The 18,901-nt window shown below is 42.6% G+C and overlaps 1 protein-coding gene across 1 annotated transcript in view; it reads left to right on the top strand.

Annotated features, from left to right (window-relative positions):
- Positions 1-9,881, top strand: part of NAPEPLD (N-acyl phosphatidylethanolamine phospholipase D) — a 39,767-nt gene extending 29,886 nt beyond the window's left edge. The window contains exons 3-5 of the mRNA XM_077468430.1: positions 1,449-2,095; positions 6,239-6,353; positions 9,630-9,881. Coding sequence (XP_077324556.1) covers positions 1,449-2,095; positions 6,239-6,353; positions 9,630-9,776 — 909 coding nt within the window. The 3' untranslated portion in view covers positions 9,777-9,881. The remainder of the gene's footprint in view (positions 1-1,448; positions 2,096-6,238; positions 6,354-9,629) is intronic.
- Positions 9,882-18,901: the final 9,020 nt, after the last annotated feature.

Genomic DNA, 18,901 nt, shown 5'->3' with positions numbered 1-18,901 from the left:
GTACCCTGCATTGTAGGTTTTGCCACAGCGGTTGGGGTGGATATAGGCACCCGGTGCACCAGCCAGACCCAGGTAAGAGAGGTGCCTCTTATCTTACTGGGTGTTTGCATTGTTGTGTTGTCCTTCCACAGTACAGCAGAATGGGGTAGCTCTGTGTTACTGGAAAGCGGTGTATTCTGGGTACCTCCCCCTCCCGTTTATTAAAGGCTCTGTTGCACCTGGTTGGACCGTGGGGTTGAAACCACTGCCAAATCAGAGAGAGGTCCTTCTAGGAGGAAAATTCCCCTCCTGTAAGAATCCGCTGAGGGAGTCCTTGTCTGAACCACTCTGTGGGGTATTGCAAGGCTAGTGAGGGAATAAGAAGACTGGATGTGGTTAAAGCGAAGTGCCACCCAAAAATGGAACTTCTGCTTTAAGTGATGGTGACCCACTAACCCCCCCCCCCCCCCCCCCGACATGCCACATTTGGCATGTAATTTTTTTGGGAAGTGGGAGCGGATGCCCTCTTTTTAGAGGCATCCAGCTCCCACTTCCTCCTAGGGAACCGCTGCACCAGAAGGAAGATCACCTCTCCATCTTCTGGGACATGTCGCAGGTCCCAGAAAATTGCCCGGCCATTCGCAGTGTGTGCCCGGCTGTGAAGCCACAGCTGGGCGCCCACAGTAAGAATGCCGGAGCTTCGGAGAGGAGCGGAGCTTTGTATGCCTGCATCGCTGGACAGAGTGTCCGATTTAAGTCGGCAGCTACAATTTTTGTAGCTGCTGACTTTAAAAAAAATAAAAATCGTCTGAACTCTGCTTTTTAAGTAATTTTACCAAAAGATAATGAGCAGGACTGACCAAAAACATTTTGTGTTGTTGGCCTACAATATGAAATAAGAACTCAGTGGGATTTCTATCAATGCCAACAGGTATTTCCTGTACTTGAAGTATCTTTAATAGAATAAGGCGGCCATAGACGGTTTGAACTGGCCAAGATTTGAACCATGTATGGGTAGGCTGAATGTACGAAGCTGATCAATCAACTCGAGCACAACCAGCCAGCTGGATTTTGTATGCGAGCACTGGCCACTGGTATAGCCACAAGCAGTAAACAGGGTGCAACCCGTGCAGGAAAGAAATTTGCTCTGTGTATGGCCTGCATAAGACCTGGGCAAATGTACAGTACATGTATGTATGTGTATGTGTGTGTGTGTATGTATATATATATATATATATATATATATATATATATATATATATATATATATATATATATATATATATATATATATATATATATATATATATATATATATATATATATATATATATATATATATATATATATATATATATACAAATTTTAACTTTTAGCCTTGACATCTGCACTAAATCAGATTTCATTTAAAATATGTTTATCCTGTTAACAGTCGTGTGTGTGTGTTTGTTTTTTGTTTTTTCTGCTAGGAACTTGATAGGGAACTTCCAATCATTGAGCCATATTTCGTGCAACATTCAGAGTCTGCAGGCAAGTTGGAGACTGGGATACGGATCACCTGGTTGGGGCATGCTTCGGTCATGGTGGAAATGGATGAATTGACATTTCTTACAGATCCTGTCTTCAGTCAAAGAGCTTCTCCAATAAGCATTGCAGGTCCAAAGCGTTTTAGAGGACCACCATGTACTATAGAGCAGCTTCCAAAAATCGATGCTGTTGTGATAAGTCACAACCATTATGATCACCTGGATTACAACACTGTACTGGGGCTGAATCAGCGGTTTGGTACTGAACTGAGGTGGTTTGTTCCCTTGGGTCTCCTAAACTGGATGCAAAGTTGTGGCTGTGAAAATGTTATTGAATTGGACTGGTGGGAGCAAAATTGTGTTCCTGGACATGATGAGGTGACCTTCGTTTTTACCCCCTGCCAGCACTGGTGCAAAAGGACACCATTTGATGATAACAAAGTACTGTGGGGTAGCTGGTCTGTTCTTGGACCCTCAAATAGGTTCTTTTTTGCTGGAGACACTGGTTATTGTGCTGCTTTTGAACAGATTGGGAAAAGATTTGGGCCCTTTGATGTAGCAGCAATTCCCATTGGAGCGTATGAGCCAAGGTATGGAGTGTTTTACAACCGAAAAACCTCAATGTTTTGTAAATGAAAAGAGCATAAATTATAAATGGCAAGCAGATACAAATCCCAGTTCCAAAAAAGTTGACACTGTCTAAAATCTACATAAAAACAGAATGCAATGATTTGCAAATCTCATAAACCCATGTTTTATTCACAATAGAAAACGTCAAATGTTTAAACAGAGGAGATCAGTTGCTGGAGTTTTGGGAGAGGCATGTAGTCTCATATTATAGGCTTCTAATTGCTTAATAGTCATTTTTTGTATTATGTTTCAAGATGCACCAAATATTTTCATTTATTGAAAGGTCTGGACTGCAGGCAGGCCAGTTAAGCACCTGGATTCTTCTACTACAAAGCTAGACAATTAATAGTTAATCTCATTTCAACCACTCTAAGATCTGTATTACAGAATTTCTTTAATGTAACAAGTAGAGAGTTCTCTGCTCACTCTGGCCATCTGCCAAGTTTTTAACAACATTGCAACTCTTCTGTCTTAGATCAAAGGGATAAAACTTCTGTGTGTAAATGCAGGAAGTTTAACCACTTAAAGTCTAAACCTTTTTCTGACACTTGTTTCTTGCAGTTAAAATCATCAGATTTTTATTTTTTTCGCTAGAAAATTACTTGGAACCCCCTAACATAAAATATATATGTGTGTGTGTGTGTGTGTGTGTGTATATGTGTATGTGTGTGTGTGTATATATATATATATATATATATATATATATATATATATATATATATATATATATATATATATATATATATATATATATATATAATGTGTAATGTATTCTAAGTATCATGATGACTAAAAGGTACAGTACAGCAGATAGTCTACACACCCCTGTTAAAATGTCAGGTTTCTGTGATGTAAAGAAAAGACAAACCTAAATCATTTCAGAACTTTTTCCAGCTTTTTAATGTGACCTATAAACTGTACAACTCAGTTGAACAACAAACTGAAATCTTTTAGGTGGAGGGAAATGAAATTAAAAAAAATTTAAAATAAAATACAATTAATATGATTGCATAAGTGTGCACACCCTTACACTAATACTTTTGTTGAAGAACCTTTTTGATTTTATTACAGCACTCAGTCTTTTTGGGTATGAGTCTATCAGCATGGTACATCTTGACTTAGCGATATTTGCAAAAAACACTCCAAATCTGTCAGATTGCGAGGGCATCTCCTGTGCACAGCTCTCTTCAGATAACCCAACAGATTTTCAATCAGATTCAAGTCTGGGCTCTGGCTGGGTCATTCCAAAACTTTAATCCTTCTTCTGGTGAAACCATTCCTTTGTTGATTTGGATGTATGCTTTGGGTCGTTGTCATGCCGAAAGATGGAGTTCCTCTTCATGTTCAGCTTTCTACCAAAAGCCTGAACGGTTTTGTGCCAATATTATTGACTTGTATTTGGAACTGTTCATAATTCCCTCCTAGCTTGGCTAAGACCCCATACACACTATTAGATTTTCTGCAGATTTTTGACTTCCCATTTACCAAAACCTTATGAGGTCAAACCTTAAGAGTTTAAATTTGTATGCAATCAGGCCAGGCACTTGTACTACATGGTTTTGGTAAATATGAAAACAAAAATCTGCAGAAAATCTAATGGTGTGTATGGGGTCTAAGGCCTCTGTTCCAGGTGAAGAAAAATGGCCCCAAAGCATGATGCTGCCACCACCATGCTTCACTGTGGGTAGGGTTATCTTTTGAAATTATGGCTAAAAAGCTCAAACTTGGTTTCAGCAACACCCTGTATCAGAGTGAGAGGGCGGCGCTTCAACGCTCCCTAACGACCACGTCGTCCCCCAGACACCGATTCTAGGTAATCCTAGATTCCCGCCGGGCCTACCGTCGACGCAGTTTCGTCGATTACGTGACTCCGACCTTACTAAGGCATCTCAGTTTGTAACACGCGACGGCTGGGTTTCTATTGGTGCCCTTATGGACCGCAGGGGTCCCTACGGTTTAGATTTTTGGGATGCCGTGCGTCTGCATCACTTCCTCCAGTCCATCCTGAGCCCCTTGGCTCACTCTAGATCGCTGACGGTATTTGAAGAGTACTTCTCTGGCACAGAACCTATCCCCCGACTTCTTTCTCAAATGTATGGGCTCCTGAATAGGCCGCCGCCAACGCACCGGATCTCTAGTCTTGCGAAATGGGAGAGGGACCTGGGCTGCACCTTCACGCCCGCACAGATTACGCAGGTTTTACGGTTTACCCTGAAGTCCTCAATATGCACCAAAACACAGGAGTTGAATTCTAAAATCCTCACAAGATGGTACCTGACCCCTAGCCGCCTCCACCTTGTTTTCCCGGACACGCCGGCACATTGCTGGCGTTGCGGGGAAGACCGGGGTACGCTCCTACATGTTTTTTGGTCCTGTCCCAGGCTCTTGGACTTTTGGACTGCAGTCCGCAATATTGTCCAGAAGTTCACGGAATGGCAAGTCCCAAATGACCCAGCCTTCTTCCTCTTACATTTATCGGACTTGCCCCCTAGGAGATATGCGCGGTCAATCTTGCGCCATCTCACCAACGCGGCCAAATCTTGTATTCCTCTGCTCTGGAAACAACAAACTCCCCCTTCCGTGGCCATGTGGTTGAGGAGGGTGGAAGAAATTAACAAAATGGAAGATTTGATACTGACTGCTCAGGATAGGCAGGAAGTTTACCGGAAAACGTGGTCACTCTGGAATGTGTTTGTGTACTCGACAGAAGGTAGAGCCCCTTTTAGGGCACTAAGGGGAGTCGGGGGGACTGACAGGCATTCGGGCGGGAGACTCCGAGTTTCCTCCGCTTCCCCTTCCTAATCTTTTCCTTGCCCCTCCTTCCCTCATCCTCCCTTTCCTTAAATTCTCCACCCCCCTCTTTTCATTATCTCTTTCCTCTACATCATCCCCCCCCCCATCTTTTTCTGCTTTTCTCATCTTCCCCCCCTCTTTTCTTTTTCTTATGTTTATGCACCGTTGCAAACCGTTTCCTTATGTATGCGACCTACTGACTATCTACAGTGGCCGCGAGTTCGGCCTCTGGATCTAGACCTTGAGTTATTCACTGTACTTGGTATATTTGTGGACCCCCTTGCCGGCCTGGGCAGAGGGGGGACTCCTGATGAGGTCGATTCCATATTTACGGTGTATTATGTAGTTGATAGTCGCATTTCCTGTTACTATGCTGCACATTATGGAGGCTGCGACCTTCATTGTCTTTATTGTCACTTTTTATTCTTCTTTTTTTTCCCTGGGGGATCTACCCCATGTATGTGAAAACCTTGAATAAACTTATATTTGCAAAAAACTTGGTTTCATCAGACCGTAACATTTTCCCACATGCTTTTGGAAGACTTTAGATGTGTTTTTGCAAAATTTCGTCGGGTTTGGATGTTTTTCTTAAGAAAAGGCTTCCATCTTGCCAGATATTCCTGCATCTCCTCCTTTAATGTTGTTGAAGGCCTCTTGGCAGCCTCCCTGAACAGTTTTCTTGTTTTTTCATAAATTTTGGGGGGATGTCCAGTTCTTGGTAATGTCACTGTCATGCCACATTTTGTCCACTTGATTATGATGTGTTTCATGGTTTATCTAATGCCTTAGAAAATTTGTTTTGTGACTGAAGTTTCTGACTGATACCTTTTAACAATGAGATCCGTCTGATGCTTTGGAAGCTCTCTGTGAACCATGGCTTTTGCTGTAGGATGCGACTAAGAAAATGTCAGGAAAGACCTAATAGAACAGCTGTACTTTATTTGGGGTTAATCAGAGCTCTTTAAATGATGGCCGGTGTGTACTGACTCCTACATGAACATGTGTTTTTGAATGTGATTGCTTAATTCTGAACACAGCTACATCCCCAGTTATAAGAGCAAGAACTTGTGCAACCACATTTATTTTGTCTCTTCTCTCCTCCCCCTCCTCTCTCCTTTCAATTGAGTTGTACAGTTTATAGGTCACACGATCGGTGGAAAAAGTTCTGAAATTATTTTCTTTGTCTCATTTTCTTTTTACATCACAGAAACTTAGCATTTATTTTAACAGGGGTGTGTAGACTTTTTATATCCATTGTAGTTTTTATTCATCTGTACAATTTTTAAATCTTGTAATCTTCTTGTCCATAGATGGTTCATGAGGTGTCAACATGTGGATCCAGAAGAAGCAGTCAGAATTCATGCTGATGTCCGTGCCAAGAAGTCTGTTGGGATTCACTGGGGAACATTCGCGCTAGCTAATGAGGTACCATCATTTTCTTTTATGAAGCACGGATAGTGAGATCCTGTCACCACCTTTTAAAAGCCCAGACAAATCATGTATTAAGTTTACTACTTGAGAGAGTAACTTCCCTAGCATAGCTTGCAACTCTTAGGCCGCGTACACACGAACGTGTTTTCTGTCGGCATAAACTCTGATGGTTTTGCCTACACACCATCACACCAAAGTCCAACAAAACAAGATAAAGTTGGCGCACAAATGAATGGTCTCTTTAAGAGCGTTTGACTATCTCGTGGGATGTTTGTTTATTTAAATAAATGTCCTGTAGATGGTCTCAATGTGCGGCTGTTAACCCATTATGGACTTGGCAAAAAATGGATGCAGCAGAAAAAACGATCAAAAACAGCGCATCAAAGGGACTAGTAGATTGATGTGAAAGACTTTAAAATGTCATTTATTAAATGTAAAAAATAAACACAGACATCTGATCCCTGCAGGATCTCAAACACATAAAAAACACCAATCATAAAACGGACAGATGTTTGATAATGAAAAGCTCCTCAGATCTCTCAATTATAACTTTGGAAAGGTCAAAACCAAAGACCAATGTGCACAGCTTTCGAATGCCTAATGAATGCAATCAATCATCTGAAAGAACCCAAAAAGTCAGTGTAAACGAATGGAACAACGTTCCTAGGGACACTCACTTCATAGGTGTTCAATGGGCTGCAGAGCTGATGAGTCCAGTCTGATGACCGAGGGGGAGGTGTTTATTTCAGCTCCATCTGAAGCGTTCGGCTTGGAGGCAGAGGTGTAATGCTGCACGCTAGGTGGTAAGGATCAAGCTTAGTCACCAGATGATATCAGCTGTACACATAGGCAGCTTGGAGAACGCTGCACTGCCTGCAGTGCCGCTTGTCCGAGCGGCTGTGGATCACATGAGAGGCTTGTCACGTGGAAGGCTGTGAAGGGGAAGGTTGCTATGCCGACTCTCCTGCTTACATGTTTCGCGCTCCTTGACAAAGCGCAGGAGCGCGAAACATGTAAGCAGGAGAGTCGGCATAGCAACCTTCCCCTTCACAGCCTTCCACGTGACAAGCCTCTCATGTGATCCACAGCCGCTCGGACAAGCGGCACTGCAGGCAGTGCAGCGTTCTCCAAGCTGCCTATGTGTACAGCTGATATCATCTGGTGACTAAGCTTGATCCTTACCACCTAGCGTGCAGCATTACACCTCTGCCTCCAAGCCGAATGCTTCAGATGGAGCTGAAATAAACACCTCCCCCCTCGGTCATCAGACTGGACTCATCAGCTCTGCAGCCCATTGAACACCTATGAAGTGAGTGTCCCTAGGAACGTTGTTCCATTCGTTTACACTGACTTTTTGGGTTCTTTCAGATGATTGATTGCATTCATTAGGCATTCGAAAGCTGTGCACATTGGTCTTTGGTTTTGACCTTTCCAAAGTTATAATTGAGAGATCTGAGGAGCTTTTCATTATCAAACATCTGTCCGTTTAATGATTGGTGTTTTTTATGTGTTTGAGATCCTGCAGGGATCAGATGTCTGTGTTTATTTTTTACATTTAATAAATGACATTTTAAAGTCTTTCACATCAATCTACTAGTCCCTTTGATGCGCTGTTTTTGATCGTTTTTTCACACCAAAGTCCGACCGTCTAGAATGCGGTGACGTACAACACGTACAACGGGACTGGAAAAAGGAAGTTCAATAGCCAGTAGCCAATAGCTGCCGTCTCTTACTTCAGAGCATGTGTCATTTTTGGTCCGTTGGAACCGCATACAGACGAGCGGTTTTCCCAATAGGAATTGATTCAGTCGTAAAGATTTAAAACGTTCTATTTGTAGATTCATCAGAATAAAAAAAAAAAGTCTGAGGCCCACACATAATCGGAATATCTGATTTAGGCTGGGTTCACACTGCTGCGGGGGGAGATCCGGATGTGATTCGCACTGCAATGCAAATCACATCCGATCTCCGTAGCGATGCGAGTTCAGCCATACAGATAGTATGGCTGAATTTGCATCGCTCCCGCAGCAAACTCGCACGGGACCCTTTTTTTGGTCCGCAGCAGAATCTGATCGCATGGGTGTTCACACCATGCGATCCGATTCCTGTGCGAGTGTGCAGATCGCACTGCGATATGCGGATGGATCTGGGGGTGTCATTAACATTTCATTGACACTCCCAGCCATTCGCATAGGGCAGTGTGAACTGCCGGCGGGAGTCATGCGATGTGGGAGAACGCCGCGGATTCGCGGCGTTCCCGCATTGCTATAGTGTGAACCTAGCCTAAAAGATTCCGTCTGACTTTTTTTCTGCTGGAAAGTCCGACCGCGTGTACTTGGAGTGTCTAATTACTCTTTATGCTGACCAAGCTTCTCTAACCCTCTCCTTTCCTACCTTTTGTGTAGCTGCTACAGATGCAAAGGGAGGGCGGAAAGGGAAATGCAATAGAATGTCACTTAAGTGACAGCTCAGCGGCTGCTGACCTCACAGCCAAGATAATGGTGCCCAGCAGCAGTCTCAGGATTTCAATCTCTACACAAGGGAGGCTATTACACCTAAATAACAAATACATTGAATGTACATATGATCACATGGGAAGATTGTTGAAATTAATGGTCTGGTAAGAAGTAGAAGAAAAACCTTCTTCTTTCTTCCTCCCCCTTTTTTTATATATATATATATATATATATATATATATATATATATATATATATATATATATATATATATATATATATATATATATATATATATATATATATATATATATATATATATATATATATATATATATATATATATATATATACATGGCTGCAGTACACGTGGACAGATCTCCCATTGAAAAATAATGGGTGATCTGCTTGTTGACTGCTGCAACGACCCACATGCATTTCCCCAACTAGGCCAGAGAGGCAGTGCAGAACAGATAACAGCATAAGGTACCCCTGTGTCAGTGTGGGGTGAGCATTCCTTATGCCAAGATGACCTGACATTGCTCCACCTGTTATTACCAGGTTGACCTGTGCCAGCTACAACCAGCCTATTCAGGATTATTTCACACCACAGCTAGCTGTAAGGCTGCCTCTTCTGACCATTGTTGAACTGAAAAGTGCACATGCCATATTTCATTTGGCCTATTTTGTCCTGAACATAAAGAAAATATACAATTTCTTTTTGGACTGTTACTAATATATACAAAAAGTGTACGCAGTGCAGAATTTAATACATAAAAAGTATGCCGCTCAACTGTGACTTTTCTGTTCTTAGCATTACTTGGAGCCACCAGTAAAACTGAGAGAAGCGTTGGAACGATACGGACTTACCCAGGAAGATTTCATAGTCCTGAACCATGGAGCCTCCAAACTCTTTAACACAGTAATCAATGGCGACCTGAAGGATGAATGTAGTAAATAACGACAGCCTGTAGTTGAACCAGCTTCTGGTGTTTTAACTTTCCTACTGACTTGCACCAAAGTTTGTGTACATTTGTGTGTACATTTTATTTTTTTTTTTTTTTTTTTTTTTATCAGCAACTCAATAATAATACTAGGTGTTGCAAATGTATATTACTTGAATAACACATTAAATTGTGTTTTAGGAGATAACTACATTTAGAGCAAAGTAAGCTGGTATCTGCCAAACATTTTGGGTTTGGACACGCACATTACCAGCAGTGCACATTGCTTGCAGTTTGAGACACACACATAATAATGGTGCCTTTTTTCTTTTTTAAGCAAAATGTAACACTTTGGTTGTTTTGGGATGCATACATTGCATGTACTCACGTGTTTTGGCATGCAAACTAGCTGTATGTTATCATTTTCCATACAACAGCATACCATGGTGTAACGTGTATGTAATCCATATCTGCTAATATTTACTGTACTTTATATTTTCCACCTTTGCATACTCTTGAGTCATAGCTAAGCAATGATATAAACAATAACCCTGCCTTTTCCACACAACCCACTGAATTGACTTCATTAAAATAGATGAGTTGTGTGGAGACATGGCAGGTAATAGGAGCAGAGCTAAACGTATTAGTCACACTAACAAATACGCAAACCAAAATGAATAAGGGCTTGTTCACACCATGTCTGCTGAGCTGCATTTTTTTTTTTTTTTTCCTACACACTGCTGTAGATGTTGTGGTCACATATATTAGTGAGGAAACTACATCCAGTACCATAATCTAGAGCAGGAGTAGGGAACCTCGGCCCTCTAGCTGTTTTGAAACTACAAGTCCCATGAGACATTGCAAGACCCTAACAATCACAGGCATGACTTATAGAGGCAGAGGCATGATGGGATTTGTAGTTTCAAAACAACCGGAGAGCCGAGGTTCCCTACCCCTGATCTAGAGGAACATAAAGAGTAATGACCAGACATGGACCTGTTGTACACATGCCTTGGGTCAGCTACTCCACCCACAACCAATGGAAAAATATGTATAGCCGTCACCACTACCTAACGAGAAATGTCATGTGCCACATCCACTATTGAGAAGAACAATACCCCAGCCATGGGTGTCGATTTTTTTTTTTTTTTTTTTTTTTTTTTTTTTATAAACGCAACTCTACATCACTAACAATGTTGAAAACATTTAAACACATTTTATTAAATTTCTGGCCTGTGGGCTAGTAGTGGGCATTTTAGGTAGTTATTACTTTGCATTTTTACGTATGCAATCGATGGTATAGATGAGTGAGCGTGGTGGGTGAAACGATATTTCAAATGCATGTGAATAATACAACCATTTCTGTTCATCAGTTTTTAATGGTTGAAATATATAGCCAGCACAGAAAGCAGGCCCATATTATATGTACTAAACACTGCAATAATAATCTGGTGGCTGTCAAATTCATGTAAGGTATAAACACTCCATTGAAAACATAAAATGTCTTGTGACTGCTTAGGTGGGTCTAGCGTACCCATATAATGGGTTCTATGGTGCTCTCCTCTTCAGGTTCTACCATAATTGGTGGGTTTTGCCACTGGTGCTTTTCAGGCACAGACCTGTTTTCTATTAACAAAGAGGTTTATCATTGCTTTTAAATTTTAGTACTGGTTGGCATTGGTCACCCAAATTGAATAAATGGGAAACGACTATAGCTGAGAGAGCTTCAGCCCTCAAGGGATCATACGTGTGATATGAATAAGGGCTAGGTCATCAAAATTGCTTGATGTTATTAATACAGTAATACCAATTTGGAAAAACATTTAAAGCATAAATAACAAGTTTAAAATGGAAATAAAAACATATTGTGTTATTAAAATTGTTAAGTTTAAATGGAAATGCAACTATTTTAGAAAATATAAACTGCTAAATACCTTTTCTGATCAGCAGTATCCGTGTCCGGCCGAGCACTGGTTGAAGCTTGTTGGCGTTTTTTCATTCTCCCCTGACTGTCCTGTGAGGCTGCATGACCCCTAATCCTCTGTCTGGACAGAGCTGATCACACGCACCCTCCCATTAAAAAAAAAAAATCTCTAGTAATACACACCAAACTGAGCATGTGCAGAGTGCCTCCCAGGGCTCTGTGCTATTAGTGGATGGATGGGGGAGTAAAAGGGGAGGATCAGAGAAGTCAGGGATATTTGCTGCATATACAGACTGATGTTCCTGTTGTGGGTTTAAATGTTTTTTTAAATGTAAGACCACCATCGACTGGTAAATCTCACCTAAAACATCAGATGGTGAGTGATCTGCCTGCCCTTGAAACTGCCTATGTGGAAGACCCACTGTTCTTTTTATTGCCAATGTTGTGCCAATTAATATTTCAGGTGTTACTTTATACATGCCCAGGTGTCACACCCGGTACTGAACTCATGGACTCTTCTCTTCAGAAAATATCTGTATGCTATATTTCCCAAATTGTCTTCCAGGACAGCATATAAGATATAGGTACCTCCTCCAAGAGGAAACACATCACCAAATATACTTTAAAAGGAAGTCCTATTGCTTGAACTGGTCAGTTTGTGTTTCCTCTGGCTGGAGGAGATGCATTGCCTGGAACCTGGGTAAGAAGAGGCCTCTGTCTAGCTTTCCTTTTCTTCCACCCACCCCTTTACCTACCTGGCTCCCCTGGAACCAGCTGGTAGGGTTTTCTGCGAGATTTGACCCCTCCTCAGTATGGGAAGGAGGTGACTTGGTTTCCTTTTGCCTTCTGCACCTGGGGAAACCAATGTCTGGAAGCGTCACACCACATTGAAAGGGACTAGGATAGGCAGTGTGGGTTCCCAGTCTGGTTGCGTGCACTTTGTGGTGGGGGCTTAAGCAGTAACTGCATTGGTGTGTGGCCTGGTTGTGTTCCTGTTTTGACAAAATGTTGTTGGGACATTAATCCCAAATGTGGAATGAAGTTGTTTCCAGGCATCGGAGGCTGTGGTTCCAAGCCTCATTCTTGACGCAAGGGAATTGTCGGATGGTGCCTTTAATAGTGGTTCCTTAAGCAGAGCTTGTCAGGATGCTGCAGATGGAGGAGCTGGCACCAGCAGTGTGAAAGAATGTCACCAGGATATCGCAGGTCTCCAAAAATGGGTCCAAAGCTTTAATCTCCCATTACACCTTCATCAGGCGTGTGACGGAAAGGGTCCTGCGAGGCTCTGAAATGTTGCTTCTGCTGTAACAATGTGATTACCGATTAAGGCTTTGGATCCATTTTGTAGATCCCTGGTGACCTTCATTCACTCTGATTGTCTTTGGTTCCAGCTGATAGTCACAGCAGCACCCGTCTACATACACAGCCATTTTTTCAGGAATATGTGCATTGGGAATTTAATGCTAGAATCCTTGGCACCAGCAGGACACAGATAAGCTGGAGGTTGCTGTATCTACTTGCTTTCACTTGTGTTTGTCCGTGGTTTTTCACCTAGCCTGTAATCTGTCATCCGGGGCCCCTTAGTGTTGGCCTTACTGTGGCAGCGCACTGTTGGGCTCTACCTATTTAGGGTTTCTTAGAGGGAGTTTGAGGGTCCTGACTGATTCCCTCTCTCGGCTGGCAGATTCCTCCTCTCCTCTCAGAAGCTATATCCTAAAGAAATCCAATGCTTGTAGCAACCTCCTATATAGTGAAGCCTGCGTTGACCTCTACCTTCCAATTTTGAGTCTTGGTTGATGAGACCCCCTGCCCACACTGACCAGCGCCAAGAACCCCTACGCCTGTGCGGTCAGCTGTAGGGGTTCCTCACAAGGTTGATCTTTTATAGGTGATTTACTGGCCCCACTTACTGCTTCCCAGCTGAAATAATGTAGTAGGGCAGTGAAGGGAAACTTCCTCTACTTTTAAGGGGAGAGGAGGATCATTCTTACTGTGAACATAATTGTCAATTTCCCAACAGTAGGGGAGCACGCTAGCTTAAAGCGTCAAGGGTTAAAATGCCCTTTAGAAGATGTGGATGTTCATTTAAGGACTATCCAGTTGCCATGACATTCAAGAACGTGTCTGTATTTTTGCATAGTAGAAAGTATTAGACCTTGTTTGGCTGTTCTCCTATGGTTTACAGGAGTGCAGTTCTTTCTGCACTCCTGTTACCCGTGTTAAGCAGAGAGCAGGCTGGAGTCTGCTCTCTGCTGACGTCAGTCTGTCCAGGCTCATCATCCTCATGACCATGGAGTCTGGATCCACCCAGTTCCCTGGACTAACACCCAGCCGCTGAGAGCCTGAGCCCACCTTGCCGGGGCAGAGCAGAGGGCTATGACTGACGGTCACCAGCTCTCTGTTTGGGGTGATGTGAGAACTGAGTGATCAGCGGTGTTCGATTGCTCGGTTCTCAGTGTTGGAGGAGCCAGGGCACAGATGCAGCATCCACCTAGGTAATTATGAATCTGAAAAAAAAAAACTTTTTATTTTAACCACTTCATGCAAATCGTTGTACCCGTACGTCTGTACTATAACCCCAGTATTTTTGGTAACTGCATGAGTTTATCGGATTTGCCGCAAGATCACTTTTATTGGTGGCGGGAGAGGTACCGGAGCTGTCGGTAGTGGCGGAGACTATCGTGTGCGCTCTCCTCACTGCCTGGATGCCGAGTGAGGGGAAGATGGCCCCTGCTCGGCTCCATAGCATTGGAGGGCAGAAGCAACGTCAAATGTCACTTCCACCCAATGCTCTTAAAGGAGACATTTTTCATGTTGTGTGGTGTTTTTTTTGGTGTTGGGGTTTTTTTTTTTTTTTTTTTTTTTTTTTTTAGTGTAAATATGAGGTCTGAGGTCTTTTTGACCCCAGATCGCCTCATATATTTAAGAGGTCCCGTCATGCTTTTATTTTTATTTTTTTCTCCTTTGTATTACAAGGGGTGTTTACAATCCTTGTAATAGGGATAAAAGTGACCCAATTTTTTTTTAAAGTCGCTGTCAAAAGAAAAATTAAAATAAGAATTATTATTATTATTTTTTTTTTTTTTAAAGTGCCCTGTCCCCCTGACAAGCTCATGCGCAGAAGCAAACGCATATGTGAGTAGCACCCATGTATGAAAACTGTTCAAACCACATGTGAGGTATCGTTGGAGCGAGAGCAATAATTCTAGTCCTAGACCTCCTTTGTAACTCAAAACTGATAACCTGTAGAAATTTTTAAACTTCGCCTATGGAGATTTTTCAAGGTAAAAGTTTTGTCGTCATTCCACGTGTGGGTGCAGTTTTGAAGTGTGACATGTTGGGTATCGATTTACTTGGTGTAACATTATTTTTCACAGTATAAAAAAAAAAAAATTGGGCTAACTTTACTGTTGATATATAGATATAGAGATATATATATATATATATATATATATATATATATATATATATATATATATTTTTTTATTATTATTCAAAAAGTGCACTTGTAAGACCCGCTGTCCAAATACGGTTTGACAAAATATTGCAACCGCCGCCATTTTATTCTGTAGGGTGTTAGAAAAAATATGTGGTTAAGAGGGGAACATTTTTTTTTTTTTTTCTTTTTTTTACTATCCACCATAGGTTCACAGATCACATTAATCTTAATTATTTCTATTAGCTGATACCTGGGTTTGACTGCCTTACAGGTGTTTGGCTTGCCTTCCTACACATGGTACAATCTGTAGTCTGTTAATACAAGCCAGAGCTGCCAGAGATTTCACCTCCCACCTGTCTAATAGAGTCTTCTATTCCAACTAGAGCAGAGCTTTAGAGGCCAAATTATAAAACCTTCTCAGCTCTTGATGAAGGCTGGTATACTATGGCTTTCTCTTTGGGATTAGGCTACATAGACTTCATATATCCTGTATACTTCAATGGTTATGTGGGGCTACATTTTACACATTCTTGCTATACAGGTTCTCTTTGATGGATATCTGCCTGTTGGGGTAGGTTGACAGCCTAGCCCCCCGTCCCCCCCGTCCCCGTCCCCCGTTTCAGGTGGCAGTAAGCAGAGGTGAAATACAGCAGCGGGATGTATAATAAAACCTTGGACCTGAACAACGCAAGGTCCTGGCAGAGTCTCTAATACTGGCCATACACCTATAGATTATCTGCAGATTTTCTATGGTCAGATGGAAAAAGTGGAACAGATTCCTCCATCTACGCTGAACTGTGTAGATGGAAGAATCTCGCACTGGACCAGCACAAAATGGTTATTGCACATCTGGCCCTAGATTGGGCCTAATGTATTATGTTGTACTTTGCATCTAGGGCCAGATGTGTGGTAACCATTTTGTGCTATGAGTTTTGCATGTGGAGTTGCATCGTGCCTGCATAAAACTTAGGGCACTTTCACACTGGGGTGGGGGGTGTCTGTGGTAAAGCGCCGCTATTTTTAGCAGCACTTTTCACCCGCTAGCGGGCACTTTTAACCGCCCTAGTGGCCAAAAAAGGGGTTCAAAGCGCCACTGCCAAATCGCTTTGCAGTCGTTTTGGCAGTGCTGGCCATTGATTTCAATGGCAGGGGCATTTTTAGGAGCAGTGTATTCACTCCTGCAACGCCTCAAAGATGCTGCTTGCAGGACCTTTTTTTTTTTTTTTTTTTTTTTTCTCCCCTTTCCTGCAAGAGCACTGCCCCAGTGTGAAAGCACTCGGCTTTCACATTAGGGTGGCAGGGGAGGCTTTTTTCAGGTGCTATTTTTAGCCCTTTAGCGCCAAAAAAAAAAACCCTCATGTGAAAGTAGCCTTAGTTCACACTGGCATTAAGAACAGGCAAACAGCTATGCACAAGATATAATAGACAGCACATTGTGCTGTTCACACTAAGCATTAGCGTCGCTTCAACCCCCATGCCGAATAGGCTTATGGCGCCTTTCAACGCCTCCCATTCAAATCTATGGTAATGCTCCGCAAAAGCTCTGGCATGCACTTTTGGCGCGTTAAAATGTAGTTACTTTCTATTGTGGAGCAGTTTTAACACTTGTAAAACGCATTTGTTTTGCCGGTTGCTGTAGCCAGTTAGGCCTCATGCACACTGAGCATAGAAAAAAAAAAATGCTGCATATTTTCTTTCAGCTTGAAGCAATGTTGTTGGAGATGTGCTATTGTGAATGAAGCATGAGAATTTGCCAGGGTCCACCATATCTGTGAGAGGAGAAGACTTTGGGCATTTTTATCATCCCTCCCTAGTCTGGAAAGTTCTTGCTAATCCTCTCCTATGCTGTTCTGGAAGCGGATTTGGGAAAACTAGAGTAAGCCCTTGTACACACGGTCGGAGAATCCGTCAGAATGTGTCCTATCGGACCATGTCGTCGGATAATCCGACTATGTGTGGTATGCATCGGACTGATTCCGTCGGACCCAATTTTCCAACATGTTGGAAATATTTCCCGACCAACTGGGCCGGTCGGACATACTCCGATCATGTGTAGAGAATTTTGATCGGACCAAGTGCCACGCATGCTCAGATCAAATTCCTACATCAAAGCTATTGGCTACTAGCCTGAATGTTGTCCCATCGTAACGAAATTACGTCATCGCGTTCTGAAAGATCGGATTTTTCGCCAACTTTGTCCGACCGTGTGTATGCAACAGTTTCGGACAAGATCCGATGGACAAAATCCGACGGATTTGGTTGTGGAAATCTCCGACCGTGTGTACAGAGGCTTAGACTTGCTGGTAAGTCTTTCTTGATGAGCCTTCCAGGACAGCAGGATTCCACCCTTGTGTTGTGTTATGTTCTGTTTTTGTTTTCAGGTTTCGTCCTTCAGCTCTTGTTTAAAACTAACTAGGGCAGGGGTGCCCAACCAGTGGCCCGTGACCTCCTTCTTCTGTGGTATGGCAGATTTGCAAACCCAGATCATGGGTTGCAGACCCGCCATCCCAGAGCATCTGTGTTGTTAATAAAGCCGGCAAAGCAAGCCGCTGTGGAAAAGAGCTGTATAAGCTGATGCTTCCTGTATAGCGCCGTCTCTTGTCACAGGCGGAGTGATACCAAATGCACTGTGCTGGGGACAAACAGCAGGCGATACCTGAATGGAAGACTTATTAAAGGTCAGTTTTTAACTAAAATTGCAGTGTATGTGGACATATCTGCGCAGTGGTTACTGAGCTGCTTTCAAACTGACCCACAGGTGCAGGGCACCTTCAGGTTACCTGCACTGAGGCATAGACTTCTGTTATTACCTGTGGGTTTGAGCTTTCAGAAGGTGTACCACACCTGCAGGATATAATAGAAGTCTATGGCAAAGTGTAGCTAACCCACAGGAAAGACACAGGTGCGCTGCATTAGTGTGAAAGGACCCTTTCACACAAATCGGTCCAACTTAATCGGACCCTCCATTCACCTCTATGAAACAGCAGATGTAAACAGATTTGTGTCCTTTTTACACCTGCCTACCACCAATCTGATTCGCTTAATAAAAAAGAAGGGGATCAATCCCCTTTCATGAGGGCGGATCAGATCGATGGACCCAAGAGTGGAGTGGGCTGTGTCCGCTCTGCACAGACCTGTCATCCGCCTGCTCTGCTCATTGTGGCCCACGACCGGTTACCAAGTCGCTTAAGTGGCCCTCGCTCTTCAAAAGGTTGGGCACCCCTGGACTAGGGCTTCCTTTTTAAAGTGTATTTGTTGATACATTTCCTGTTGGAGGAGGTACCTGTATTTCATATGTTGTTGTCCTGGAAGACTAATGGAATTGGTTCCAAGTCACTCCTTCTTTTATTTTTTATTTTTTTATTATTATAAACAGGAGGCTCCAAGTTTCAATTTGCAGTTGCTTTGTTACCCCACGAAAAGATGTGAATGAATATTATTTTGTATCTGGGAGGCTTGAGAAATGAACTATAGGATCCCAGCTTGGCATCCCAGAGATTGTATTGGTGAGCTGGTGATGCATCCATAGCTATTTTATTTTATTTTTTCTTCCTTTGCAAGCTGAATGACAAAACATGTTGCCAATCCATCCAGCCACTCTAAACAGGGCAGATGGACAAATCTTCATTACTGGCTACTGTATTGTAACTCTTCGAAATGGCAGTTGTTACGATACTGAAACAGCAGTTGCAGCTTATTGGATGCAATGGGGATGGATCTGCAGTGTTGACTATTGTATTCTGAAAGCTAGCACCAATGGCTGTCAGAATACCCGAAGA

Source organism: Lithobates pipiens, unplaced genomic scaffold, assembly GCF_037356315.1.
Source record: "Lithobates pipiens isolate NorthernLeopardFrog02 unplaced genomic scaffold, aLitPip1_a1.2 Scaffold_8, whole genome shotgun sequence".
Taxonomy (NCBI): domain Eukaryota; kingdom Metazoa; phylum Chordata; class Amphibia; order Anura; family Ranidae; genus Lithobates; species Lithobates pipiens.
Note: the sequence above shows the minus strand (reverse complement) of the source record. Positions and strands in the feature narration are given on the sequence as shown.